The sequence below is a fragment of the Furipterus horrens genome, unplaced genomic scaffold (genome assembly GCF_987537825.1).
Source record: "Furipterus horrens unplaced genomic scaffold, mFurHor1.1.pri manual_scaffold_6, whole genome shotgun sequence".
NCBI lineage: Eukaryota > Metazoa > Chordata > Mammalia > Chiroptera > Furipteridae > Furipterus > Furipterus horrens.
Genome location: NW_028327176.1, coordinates 177,259,549 through 177,274,270, shown reverse-complemented (window position 1 = coordinate 177,274,270; position 14,722 = coordinate 177,259,549). Strand labels below are relative to the sequence as shown.

General features: G+C 36.5%; 1 protein-coding gene across 1 annotated transcript in view; it reads right to left on the bottom strand.

The window, feature by feature from the left end:
* Positions 1-14,722, bottom strand: part of UTRN (utrophin) — a 449,245-nt gene that overhangs the window by 255,197 nt on the left and 179,326 nt on the right. Inside the window, exons 36-40 of the mRNA XM_090279943.1 lie at positions 5,715-5,843; positions 5,238-5,408; positions 2,994-3,155; positions 2,433-2,570; positions 789-980 (exon numbers count right to left, since the gene is read on the bottom strand). Coding sequence (XP_090136069.1) covers positions 789-980; positions 2,433-2,570; positions 2,994-3,155; positions 5,238-5,408; positions 5,715-5,843 — 792 coding nt within the window. The remainder of the gene's footprint in view (positions 1-788; positions 981-2,432; positions 2,571-2,993; positions 3,156-5,237; positions 5,409-5,714; positions 5,844-14,722) is intronic.

Here is a 14,722-nt window from a genome sequence, read left to right as displayed (position 1 = left end):
GACAGCTATTTAATATACAATGATATAATTTTTGCTATTCAAAACTGAAAACTTAAAAAAAAAATACCCTGTATTAGCTCAAGTGTGAGGAATGCTACATAATATCCCAATGGTGGGAAAAAATCCTCACAGATGTTCCAAGGAGCATCTGTGCAGAACATATAAAAAGCTTCAATAACATTCTTTAAAGGTAATTAAGTGTTTGAAGCTAAAATTATCTATATTTGCAAATATCTAATAACGGTAATTTAAATGAGAGAAATGAGCTCTCAATCAAAGCTATCAAATCTATCAGCAATTTTATTGTGACATTACACGTAAGTACCATCAGATTATATGGAAAAGCCTTGATGATATTTAATAATTTTGTCAGTTAACTGAAAACTTCCAGATTCCTAATTAACTTACAATCAACATGCCATCCCATACCACAACCATTGGCCAATGTTAAATCATTATATGTGATAAGATTAATGCTAACATTTCATATCAATTGACAATCAAGTTTATAAGAAAGAAATATGATTTGTGCAGATGTTACATTAAAAATGTCTCTGATGATACAAAGAATTAATAACTGCACACTAAAATTCTATACCTACTATTTAAAAATAGAAATTTTTATAGTTCCTTGATGAATACAGGAAAGGTTTATTATTCATACATATTAGTAACTCCTTGGCACAAATTCTGAAATTTATAGATCATCTACGTAGGCACAATGACAATTCTCTTACTTAATTTCTACATTAACTGCAGCTATTCAAACAGCCTTCCTGGAGATTTACCTTCAGAGCATCTTCCTGAAAAGAGATCTCTTCAAACACAGCAGTGCTTAGCTCTGGAGTATTAAGTGATAATTCAACATCATCCATGGAAAGTAAAACTTTGCTAATTTCAACCAAATAATCTGTAGGGAGAGGTGATGATTTAATTCCAGAAGCTAGTTGACCCATTCTCTTCTGTTGAATAGGGATTTCCTGTAAAATCATGAAAATAATAATGATGATGATGATAATAATAAAAATAATAATGTACACACTTAAGATATCCTCACAATAAAAACCAACAAATTGGAAAAAAAAAGACCATTTTGGGGAGAAGTACAAAACTCTGAACCAAATTTTTAAAAACCACGTTATGATTTTTATATTTTTGCCCTGCTTCATTATATAAACCCTTAACAATCTCTATTCTAATTTTTATCTGCTCTTAAGCAGAAAGGTTTCACTTTAAAACCTATGCCATCTAAACTCATTTAGCAGAGAGGGAAGCATAGCATCTTCTTTCCTGAGTTATTGAGGACCTAAGAATATATTGCATCTCATAAAGTTCTATATAAAATAAAACATTTCAATATTATTATTACTTCACCCATTTTTTAAATCTCACAATTATAGTAAACACTCTCTGGGACTCAGTGTTAAAAATGTAAATAACTTAAACATGTATTTATAACATAACATAAGAAGTTCAATGAGGGTTTTGGTTAAAATAAGAGGTTATTCAGTTAATAATCTTAACCTTTGTGAACAATATTACAGAACATGAATATCTACATCATACAATAGCTATTAACACACTAAATTCAGACAATATTAGGTTAAGCTGAGTGAACCACTTGTTATCCCTAATTATTGTATTTTCTGGATCTACTAGTCCGTAAGGAGTTGAAGTCTTTTACTTCTAGTTGGCTACAATTTAATAAATGCTGTCTACTACTTGCACATAGCCAAAGTTCATCTGCTCATGAATTAAAGTAGCTTCTTCATAGTTTCACTATATCCTATGTTCTAAAACATGATATTCCTCTGTAAATTCAAAGGTAATAGTGAAATGATCTAAATACATGTTCATTGAGATAGTGACCCTGAACACAGTTACAGTTCCTAAATGAAATCAGAAACCAAACTAATATCACTGAGTCAATAACATGGTGTTTAATCTAGAAGTCTGCATTTATTTATAACAAGAACAGACCCCTGGGGAATACCAGCCCATTTACAATGCAGCTGAGAATATGGCCATTGAAAAGGGAGCTGGTAGTTTCTTTTTCTGGAATATAAATCAGTTTATCAATTTCACAAATTTGGTTATTTGTAAACTAGATATTTTTTTTTTAACTCTACATAGAAAATACAGATCCAAAAGAGGAAGCCACTCCCAAAAGAAACAGATCCTTTTTAAGGTTTAGTACATTATCAGAAATTGAAAAGAGATGACAATTGATAAAGTTTTATGTTTCTATTTTCTTTGACTCTTGCCCCATCTAAAAATATAAACATATCTAGCAATACGCACTAGAAAAGAGAAGGAGGTAGTATTTCAACTGGTGTGTTTTGAGGAGTCCATGAATACATGTACAATAGTAAACATCTAAGTGATGAGGGCTGAGTAAAGTCATTTAATGGGACACTTGCCCATGACAATACCTTAGTTTTGTTGTATCTGGTGTGCAAAAGTAATAACTGCAAACGGATCTTTTCTTTTTTATTATCTTCCATAGGCTGATGTAACATTTCTTCTCCTCTTTGTAAAACTTCCTCAACCTGGGCTCTTTCCTCATCCATCTGAATGTTTAAAAGGAAAAAATTTACTCAAAAGAAAAATGCAGAGTCACTCACCACTAGTTCCCAGGTAAGGGAACTACCCTACAACATATAAGTCGAGATACACTCATCTAAATTGTAGACAACAAAAAATTCATGTTTTTCTTGAAATATTTAACATGTTATATTAAAACATCTCACAAAGAATGCTAGTTTAGCAGAAATTAAACAGCATTAAGATAACACTACTTTTAGTTAGAAAGTACTATAATCGATTTTTTTTAAGCATCACATAAATCAATTATATTGACACTCAGCAGAAAGTCATATTCGAACTGTTCTTTTATGTTTGGCAGATATTTGGGTAAGCAACATTGATGTAAAAATATAATTAACAAAGAAGAAAAATAAGAACATCATGATTTTTAAAAATTTGAACCAAACCTTTTCATCTTCATTACTGGATTCCAAGTGATTTTCCACAACTTTTAACATGTTTTCTATGTCATTTTCTAATTTTTCCAAGTCAGAGAGAGGCACGTCAGCTTCAAATGCTTCAGTGGAGACCAGACTTTGGTATGATAAAGGTTCCTGGTCAATCAGCAACTGTGGAAGGAAAAGAGTCCTTTGAAAACATATTCTTAACCTGACCTTCTGCCATTAACCAGAGAGATGGAGTGTCAAAAGAGGAAATAGCATTTATTTGAACTGACTTTAATTTCACTCATTGACAGCAATGATTTTACCAATTTGAGCTTCTCTGAATTACCCATTTTCTCCAAACTCTGGCAAGAAATGTGAAGTAATGTGCAAATGACTGTGGCTGCCTCGAATGCCATGTGGAGGATTCTGAGACCCCACGTGAGCACAGTAGGAATCAGTGTGATCCAAAAGCCACTCTGGCCACGGCCACAGACAAAGAGAACAGCCACCATCCAGTGCATGTGCGTCCCAAAGAAAGCCTTCCAGTTACATTTCCCCAGTAGAATGGCCCTTGGATTTTAACAGCCAAACTCCTAAGAAGTACATTTTTCTCAATGAAGTAATTTCAGAAAATTTCTATTTAGAAGGACCTCACATTCATGGAACTGAACTCAGTGGAGCAACTTTAATAAAATGAAATAATATGCAAGAAAATGGCATCAGTATTGGCTACGTATGGGGAAAGGGAACTCTGACATTGGGACTGAAAGTACAGACTGGCCCAGACTTTCTGTAGGACTCTTTGGAAAATCCTCTTAACAGTATTTATATACATAACATTTGCAACGATTTCAAGGAATTCTAAGGATTGATTTTAAGGGTACATTAAAGGATGAGAAAAAAGACATGCATAAAAGAATTTTAGTATAGCAATACTGACAAAAGCACAATAAAATCAAAAACTAACTTCGAAAATTAGAACAGAGCACGTAACAAAATCGTTAGAGCCATTAAAAACTATGTCAGAAGAGAATATACCAACAATACAAACTCATTGACACTGTAATATTCTATGCATGTGAGTAAGAATAGACATTTATGACAGAATGTTAACAGAGGTTATTTATGGGAACAATGATAATTCTGTTTCTTTGTACTTTGCTCCATCCTATTTCTTCTACGTTACTCTTTTATGCCAAGAGAAGTCCCCCATAGACCTACTGAAAAAATAAATGAGCAGAGGTCAGAAAACAAGGAGGCAAGGATAAGGCTAAGGAAGACAAGAGTTAAAGCAAGATATTTGTTTTCTGTAAGTTGTGAATAATACAAGTCTATTCACAAGCTATTGAAAGATAGGATATTTCAAATTAAAGCCAAGTTAGAGAACATTTCACTTCCTGCAAAAAAGAGGATCATTCCTCTTAAATAATTTCAATACACAACTCGCTAGAGGTAGAATTAACTGAATACTAAAAATGCCATCCAATGGGCATTGCTGAGATTCTAGAAAAATTCTCAGAGTCCTATCTTAGAGTGAACACCTGGTTTAAATAACCCTCAATGTCAGCTGTGTTGTTTTGTTTTATTTTTCCCTAGCAAACTTTCAAAATGTTTTAATCAAACGAAAACATTACTTCTGAGCACTAACCACATGCCAGGCCTTGAGATCACTATAATACTGTAAAATGTTTCATTCCCCTCATGAAAATGTAAGAAAAGAGAATAAGAAAGATATACACAGAAAGAAAAATTATAACATGGAAGAATAAGTTAATACTTTTTTTAGGAAAGCTCTTATTATCCTCTTATTTAAATTTGTAAGTCCGTTTTTCAAATCTGTAAAACAAGGCAGTAACTTTCCATATTAGGTGTAAATTGTGAAATTAATTGCAACATTTAGAAGCATCAACACACACACACAAAGAAAACAAATTCATAAGTGTATAGTGTGCACAAATGCATAAAGTATGGCTATAAAATGAGTTTAATATGCATGCCTACCTTGGGAATTAGTTACATTATTTTATAGCCAATTTTAACAATCCATTGAGACTCTGAAACCTTTTCTCAAATTGGTTATTTTATTCGATTTTCATTTCATATTTTTCTCTTTCATATGCACAATCACAAATAACTAAAGACAATTGCTCCAATCAATGGAAGATTTACTTTTAAAAGTTTTCTTCTTATATACCACATACTCAGGTATAATTTAGATGCATAATTACATGAAAAATAGGATTACATAAAAATATAATTACTCACGTTGGCACTTTTGACATGTTGAGCCACCTTTTCAAAGTTTCTATTCAGTTCAGCTAATTTTGGTTCTACGAGCTCCCTGCTGGAGCCTCCACGAGCATTCATCAACACAGCGGCTTCATCGTGAACATTCTCAACCTGGAGTCTGACATCATCCAGCTCAGACAGCAAACGCTAATTGTGAAAACGCAACATTATCACATGAGAAAAATCTAAACCAAACACGGGTGCTATGCTACTCAGAAATAAATAAAGGCCTTGGAATTTCTAATAAGAGATTTTAATACAATCAACTTGCATAAGAGCTGTTGACACATTAAGATTCATTCAAGACTTCAGTTTCTTCGGCCCAAATAAACCTGATGGATATCTATTGCACCGGAAACGTGGGCGCAAGGAACTTGGCACATCCCACCACAGAGAAGACTACAGCAACACCTTCCGCCCCCAGGAGTATTACTGATCCCTCGTGTTTGCTACCTTCACAATTTCTTCCTGTTTACTTGCTGGTTTTTTTTCAATTTCATCCAATAGAGCTTCAGCTTGATAAAGCCAGGTACTTATGTGAGCAACATTTCCATCAAATATTTCCAGCTGGTTCTGATGGCTCTAGAAGAGAATTAATAAAGTGCAGATGCAATCGTAATTATATAAAATATTTAAGATGATAATCTTTGAAGAGACTTAAAAGACCTTCAAAGAGTCAATTATATGCTGAATTTAAAGGGTTTCCACGTTACTGCAAGACTCTTCCCAGGGAACAAATCCTCATTCCTAAAAATGCACAGCTATGGTTAAGCACTTTTTAAAATGTTGTTATTGATTGATTTGAGAGAGAGGGAAACGTCAGTTTGTTGTTCCGCTTATTTATACACTCATTGCTTCATTGCTTGATTCTTGTACATGCCCTAACCAGGGATCAAAGCCATAATCTTGGTATATTGGGAAGATGCTCTAACCAACTGAGCTACCCGGCCAGGGCAAGCACTTTTTAAATGTATTTGATTTAGACCTCAGTACAACAGAAAGTTGAAGAAGAATAAGAGGTGAAAGTTTCTTTTTCAATTTCATTTTATTTGTCTCCCTTATTCCTCATTCTTACACCATAAATCAAATCATTTGCCCCCTTAATCATATTGTTTAAAACTCATTTTTTAAAGTAATAATATAAAAGAATGATTAAAATATGGATTGAATAAGATTCTGCCTGTTCAATAGACTATAACATCTTAAAGGGCAGGGCCTGTGTCTTTACATGTCCATATCATCAGCATGTAATATTACAACCTGAAACAGACCTCAGTAATATTTCTTAAAGTATAATATAAAATATAATTGAACTAGTTAAGACTGGGCAAAATTACTGCCACTAAGGTGAGAATTCAGAGCTTGATCAAAAAGAGTAGGGGAGCCTTATGATGAAATAAAAGTTTAGAAACTTTATTTTATAAAGAAAAAAGAAACTATATTTTATAGGACAAATGAAACTTGAAAAGAATAGAAGAAACATGTTTAAAAGACAAGGACCACTAAAAGACTACTCGATATAATAAGTGAATTTGGCAAAATCGCAGGGTACAAAATAAATATACAGAAATCTAAGGCATTTCTGTACACCAACAATAAAATAGCAGAGACAGAGACAAAAAAGAAAATACCATTTACTATAGCAACAAGAAAAATAAAGTACCTAGGAGTAAACTTAACCAAAGAGATAAAAGACCTGTATTCTGAAAATTACATAACATTGAAGAAAGAAATTAAGGAAGAAACAAATAAATGGAAGCAAATACCATGTTCTTGGATGGGAAGAATCAACATCATCAAAATGGCCATACTACCCAAAGCAATTTACAGATTCAATGCAATCCCTATTAAAATACCAATGACATATTTCACAGACCTAGAACAAATACTCCATAAATTCATATGGAATCAAAAAAGACCCCGAATAGCAAAAGCAATCTTGAGACAGAAGAACACAGCAGGAGGAATCACAACACCAGATATCAAACAATACTACAAAGCCACTGTAATCAAAACAGTCTGGTACTGGCATAAGAACAGACATATAGGAGATCCAAGATGGCGGAGGAGTAAGTGGAAGCTGCACTAACCTCCTCCCAGGACCAGTCTGGATTTACAACTTAATTTTGGAGAAATCATCTGGAATAACCAACGGAACACTAGCTGGAAAGAAGTCTTGTAACCACGGAGAGACAAAAAAGGCCGCTACATCACAACGTGACCGGTAGGGAGTGCGGAGACGCGGAAGGGCTGGCTGGACTCACACGGGTGGCTGCTGAAGGGACTGAGAAACAGCTCAGCAGCCGGGGATTCCCCCTGAGAAGGGCAGGGTCTAAACCCCCAGCTGGGCTTCCCAGCCTACCGCGACAGAGTGGAAAGTAAAATAGTATCCAGCTGTGAAAAGCGAAAAGCCACAGGCTTTCTTGCTAGCCGGAGAGAAACAGCAGGAGAAAAAGAGCTCTTAAGTGGATCACATACGAAAATATTTTGGCCACCACTTACCCTGGGCTCAAGCAGAGGGAAGGCAGAGAGGACTGGAGACACTTGGGGAGAATTTGGCACGGTGGCTTTGAGGGGAGAACTGGAGGAGCAGCTGACTGGGTCCCAGTGCTGACTCATCCCCAGTACTGCGGGTAGACCATTCCCCTCCAAGTGGCGTCAGCCTGAGGGGAAGCAAAAGCCCTGCCTACAGGAATTAAGCTGCCACACCCACAGTCCTTAAGCCTGACAGCTAATCACAGATTGAATAGATTAACAATCAAAGAAGACAGACAACAGCAGTAGATCCCTGGAAGTCTCCAACAGGCTGCCTAGGGCCAGACTGGTACATGATCTGACGCCACCAGAGGCAGATCCAGGAAGTGCAGATCATTCCAAGAAGCACCAACAAACAATAGGAGTCAAAAAAATGGGGAGACAGAGAAACAACCTCCCATCAAAAGGAAAGGTAGAATCCCCAGAAAGAGTGCTAAATGAAATAGAGGGGAGCAAACTATCAGATATGGAATTCAAAACATGGATTATGGAGAAGCTGAATGAGCTCAGCGGAAACTTCAAAGAACTCCAGAAAAACTACAAGGAACTCACAGAAAATTACGTGAGCATGAAAAAGGACATAGAAGCTATCAATAAGAGCCAGGAGGAAATGAAAAATACGATCTCTGAATTGAAGAACACAGTAGAAGGAATTAAAAGCAGGCTAGAGGAAGCAGAAGATCGGATCAGCGAGCTGGAGGACAACCTACACAAAAACTCCCAGACAATGCAACAAAATGAAAAAAGACTGAACAAGACTGAAGAGGTTCTAAGACAGCTGCAGGACAACATGAAACGTAATAATATCCGTATCATAGGAATTCCAGAAGGAGAAGAAGAAGAGCAAGGGATAGAAAACCTCTTTGAAAAACTAATGACAGAAAACTTTCCTAACATGACGAGAGAAAGAGTCACGCAAGTCCAGGAAGCACAGAGGGTCCCAATGAAGATGAACCCCAACAGGCCCACCTCAAGACACATCATAATTAAAATGGCAACATTCAAAGACAAAGAGAGGATCCTAAAAGCAGCAAGAGAAAAACAACTAATAACATACAAGGGTACTCCAATAAGGCTATCATCAGATTTCTCAGCAGAAACACTACAAGCCAGAAGGGAATGGCAAAAAGTATTCCAAGCAATGAAAAACAAAGGCCTACAACCTAGAATACTATACCCAGCAAAGCTCTCATTCAAAATGGAGGGTGAAATAAGGAGCTTCCAAGACAAAAGAAGGCTAAAAGAATACATCTCCACCAAACCAGCAATGCAAGAGATGCTAAAAGGTCTGCTCTAAGAAGATAAAGAAACAGAGAGAGACAGAGAAGAACACGAGTACAAAGGGGAAAAATGACAATGAATAAGTACTTATCGGTAATAACCTTAAATGTAAATGGATTAAACGCTCCAATTAAAAGACATAGGGTAGCTGAATGGATTAGAAAGAATGACCCACATATATGCTGTCTACAAGAGACCCACCTTAGAACAAAAGATCTACACAGACTGAAAGTAAAGGGATGGAAAAATGTATTCCAAGCAAATGGACATGAAAAAAAAGCTGGGGTAGCAATACTTATATCAGACAAAACAGATTTCACAGCAAAGTCCATAAAAAGAGACAAAGAAGGGCATTTCATAATACTTAAGGGAAAAATCCATCAAGAAGATATAACCCTTATAAATATATATGCACCAAACTTAGGAGCACCCAAATATGTAAGGAAACTTTTGAAAGACTCCAAGAAAGATATAGACAACAACACACTCATAGTAGGGGACTTTAACACCCCATTGTCAACAATGGACAGATCTTCGAAGCAAAGAAACACCAAAGATATGGAGGCACTGAACAACACTCTAGATCAAATGGACTTAGTCGATATATATAGAAGTTTTCACCCCAAAGAAGCAAAATATACATACTTCTCAAGTGCACATGGAACATTTTCAAAGATAGACCACATGGTAGGACACAAAACAAGCCTTAACAAATTCAAGAAAATTGAAATTATATCAAGCATCTTCTCAGATCACAATGGCTTAAAATTGGAAATCAACCTCAAGGAAAAAACTCAAAAACATTCAAACTCATGGAGAATGAATAACATGCTATTAAATAATGAATGGGTTAACAATGACATCAAGGAAGAAATCAAAAAGTTTCTAGAAACTAATGATAATGAACACACAACAACCCAAAACCTATGGGATACAGCGAAAGCAGTCCTAAGAGGAAAGTTCATAGCAATACAGGCCTACCTAAAAAAGCTAGAGGAATATCTAATAAAAAATTTAACCCTACAGCTACAAGATCTAGAGGAAGAACAACAAGCAAAGCCCAGATCAAGTAGAAGGAAGGAAATCATCAAGATCAGAGCAGAATTAAATGACATAGAGTTTAAACTAACAATTCAAAAGATCAACAAAAGTAGGAGCTGGTTCTTTGAAAAAATAAACAAAATTGACAAGCCTTTAAGCAGGCTCATCAAGAAAAAAAGAGAGAGGACCCAAATAAATAAAATCAGAAATGAAAGAGGAGAAATCACAACTGATACCACAGAAATACAAAGGATTATAAGAAATTATTATGAACAACTGTATGGCAAGAAATTTGACAACCTAGAGGAAATGGACAGATTCCTGGAAACCTATAGTCTTCCCAAACTGAATCAAGAAGAAGCAGAAAGTCTGAATAGACCAATAACAGCTAGTGAAATTGAAGCAGTAATCAAAAAACTCCCAGCACACAAAAGCCCTGGACCGGATGGCTTCACAAGTGAATTCTACAAAACATTTAGGAAAGAACTAACTCCTATCCTTCTCAGACTATTCCAAAAGATACAAGAAGAGGGAAGACTGCCAAACTCATTCTATGAAGCCAGTATAACCCTAATTCCAAAACCAGGTCAAGACACAACAAAGAAAGAAAACTACAGGCCAATATCGCTGATGAACATAGATGCTAAAATCCTCAACAAAATATTGGCAAACCGGATCCAGCAACACATTAGAAAGATCATACACCACGATCAAGTAGGATTCATCCCAGGGATGCAAGGATGGTTTAACATTCGTAAATCAATAAACGTAATACACCACATAAACAAAATGAAAGACAAAAACCACATGATAATATCAATAGATGCAGAAAAAGCATTTGATAAAGTACAACACCCATTTATGATAAAAACTCTCAGCAAAATGGGAATAGAGGGAGCATACCTCAACATAATAAAGGCCATATATGAGAAACCTGAAGCCAACATCATACTCAATGGGCAAAAACTGAGAGCATTCCCCCTGAGATCAGGAACAAGACAAGGATGTCCGCTCTCCCCACTCCTATTCAACATAGTCTTGGAAGTTCTAGCCACCGCAATCAGACAAGAAAGAGAAATAAAAGGCATCCAAATTGGAAAAGAGGAAGTAAAACTGTCATTATTTGCAGATGACATGATAATGAACATAGAAAACCCTATAGACTCCACAAAAAAACTACTCGACCTAATAAGTGAATTTGGCAAAATAGCAGGATACAAAGTCAATATTAAGAAATCAAAGGCATTTTTATACACCAACAATAAAAACTCAGAGATAGAAACTGAAAGAAAAATTCAATTTACCATAGCAACAAGAAAAATAAAATACCTAGGAATAAACTTAACCAAAGAGGTAAAAGACCTGTACTCAGAAAACTACATAACATTGAAGAAAGAAATTAAAGAAGAGACAAATAAATGGAAGCATATACCATGCTCATGGATGGGAAGAATCAACATCATTAAAATGTCCATACTACCCAAAGCAATTTATAGATTCAATGCAATCCCTATTAAAATACCAGCAACATATTTCACAGACCTAGAACAAATACTTCAAAAATTTATATGGAACCAAAAAAGAGCCCGAATAGCCACAGCAATTTTGAGGAAGAAGAACACAGTAGGAGGAATCACAATACCTGATATCAAACTATACTACAAGGCCACGGTAATCAAAACAGTCTGGTACTGGCATAAAAACAGACATATAGATCAATGGAACAGAATAGAGAGCCCAGAAATAAACCCAGGTTCATATGGTCAACTAATATTTGACAAAGGGGGAAAGAACATCAAATGGAGTGAAAAGAGCCTCTTCAACAAATGGTGTTGGGAGAACTGGACAGGGACATGCAAAAAAATGAAACTAGACCACCAACTTACACCATACACCAGAATAAACTCAAAATGGATCAAAGACTTAAATGTAAGCCGTGATACCATAAAAGTCCTAGAGGAAAAAATAGGCAGGAAAATTTCAGATATCCCACGTAGCAACATTTTCACTGATATATCTCCTAAGGCAAGGGAAATAAAGGAAAGAATAAACAAATGGGACTACATCAAACTAAAAAGTTTCTGCTCAGCTAAAGAAAACATCAACAAGATGAAAAGGAAACCAACCATATGGAAAAATATATTCGCCAATGACATCTCAGACAAGGGATTGATCTCCAAAATATATAAAGAACTCATACGACTCAACACCAAGAAGACAGACAACCCAATTAAAAAATGGGCAAAGGACCTGAACAAACACTTCTCCAAAGAAGACATACGGAGGGCCCATAGACATATGAAAATATGCTCAACATCACTAGCCATCAGAGAGATGCAAATAAAAACCACAATGAGATACCACCTCACACCAGTCAGAATGGCCATAATCAACAAATCAACAAACAACTTGTGCTGGAGAGGATGCGGAGAAACGGGAACCCTGGTGCATTGCTGGTGGGAATGCAGACTGGCGCAGCCACTATGGAAAACAGTTTGGAATTTCCTCAAAAAACTAAAAATGGAACTGCCTTTTGAACCAGCAATTCCATTACTGGGATTATATCCGAAAAATCCTGAAACACCAATTCAAAAGAACCTATGCACTCCAATGTTCATAGCAGCACTATTTACAATAGCCAAGTGCTGGAAACAACCTAAATGCCCATCTGTAGATGAGTGGATCAAAAAACTGTGGTACATTTACACAATGGAGTTCTATGTAGCAGAAAGAAAGAAGGAACTTCTACCATTTGCAACAACATGGATGGAACTAGAGAGAATTATACTTAGCGAAATAAGCCAGGCAACGAAAGAAAAATACGTTATGCTGTCACCTATTACAGGAAACTAATGAACAACACAAACAAATGAGCAAAATTGAACCAGAGGTATGTAAACAAGGAGTAGACTAACAGTAACAAGGGGGGAGGGGGGAGGGAGAAAAGGGGGTAAGAAGGGGAAGTGTAAAATCAAAGAACATGTATAAATGACCCACAGACATGGGCAACTGAGTGGGGACTGAATGTGGGGGAAGGGAGGGGCAGGATACAGGGAAGCAAGAAGGGAAGAAAAAAAAAAAGTGAGACAACTGTAATGGAAAAACAAACAAAAAAATTTTTTTTAGTGGGGGAAAATGAAAATATGAAGAATGGAAATGCCAGTTCAGTGAATTTTAGGACAAAGATTTTCCTTCACGTTGTATATTTTTCTCCCTATTTGATCTCTCCAGAGTTTGGCATTCTAAACAAGTAAGTAATGACTTAAGTTTCTTTGCATAGACCTAATAAGACCAGTTGTTAATAGAGGTTCCTTTTTCTGAACAAGCCTTTGACTGGAATGTCAAGCCTAAAGGAGACATGCTTGGGCTCATGTTGTTACCAAAAAGCCCTAAGGAACTGGGAATGACTTTCAAAGGTAATAAAAGCCCGCGAAATAAAAGGCCTGCTGCCATGGTTGGTTGTGCGGTCCACAGCAATCTCTCCAGGGAAGGAACGAAGGTTGTTTTCCTGAAAGATGGCTAGAAGGGACCTTAAGGCACAATGGAAAACCAGAAAGACTTGGAGAGGACAGGTGTGTACAGGCAAGGATGAATGCCAGGTATGTGGCCCAGCTTCTGTGCACTGAAGAGCAGACTGAGGGCCACCCTAAATGTTCCTTGGGTAAGTTCCAGCAAAACAGAACTAAAGATCATAAGTGATCATTTGCTGCTCTTGTTATGCTTATGCAAATGAACAGGATAAATTAAAAATGGACTTAATGTAGTCCCTTTAAAGACAAGGAGAGTAATCTTAGGGAGAAAAATCAGTATTCAAGGAAAATCACAATGATCAGTGGCAGACTGTAAAGTAGGGCAGCTAACCGTCTTAAAAGTTTCTTCTCATTTAAAAAATGGTTTCACTTGAAAATTAAACCATATCTGTGATATCACCAAAGAGATTCAAGTTGCAGGCAAGTAGAATGTCAAGTGCCTTGCAACTGTATGTCTTCCCAATAAGACAGTCTTACAGATTTAGAGACTTTTTTGTTGGTTATGTTACATAAATTAACATGTGTTTTCTGTTTTCAAAGGGCATAAGCCTATGACCGCATTACCTGAGTGATTGTCTGTACGCATAAGCCTCACTTAATCCTCTCTGCAGCGCTGCCTCCGGAGACTCAACAGTTTGGCTGAACTAAATGGCTGAGTTGGTGAAGAATGGGGTGGTCTGTGGGCTTCACTTTAAAACTGAATTCTCTTTTCTATCCTAATGGCTTGGACAGAAAGGGCCCAGAGGTCTGAGAGGGGGGAAACATAAACTATTTCCCTCAGCCCAAACTAAATAAAATGGGCAAAAGGGTTTTGGACAGGAGAGATGTGCCTAGCACACCTTCCTCCAAAGAAGCCCCTTTTTTTTTTTTTTCTCCTAATGTGGAACATTGAAAAATTAATCCCTGCCTTTTGCCACCTAGTAGTTATGGATTGAATGATGCTTTTTAACCCTTTTTGCCAAATCTGTTGCCCCCAGAACACAACAAGGATGCCAGCCTGCTAAACCAAGCACGCCGTTGTCCGGAGACAGCCAACTGACCTGGAGTCTGCACAATCCTTCCCCATGTGGGAAG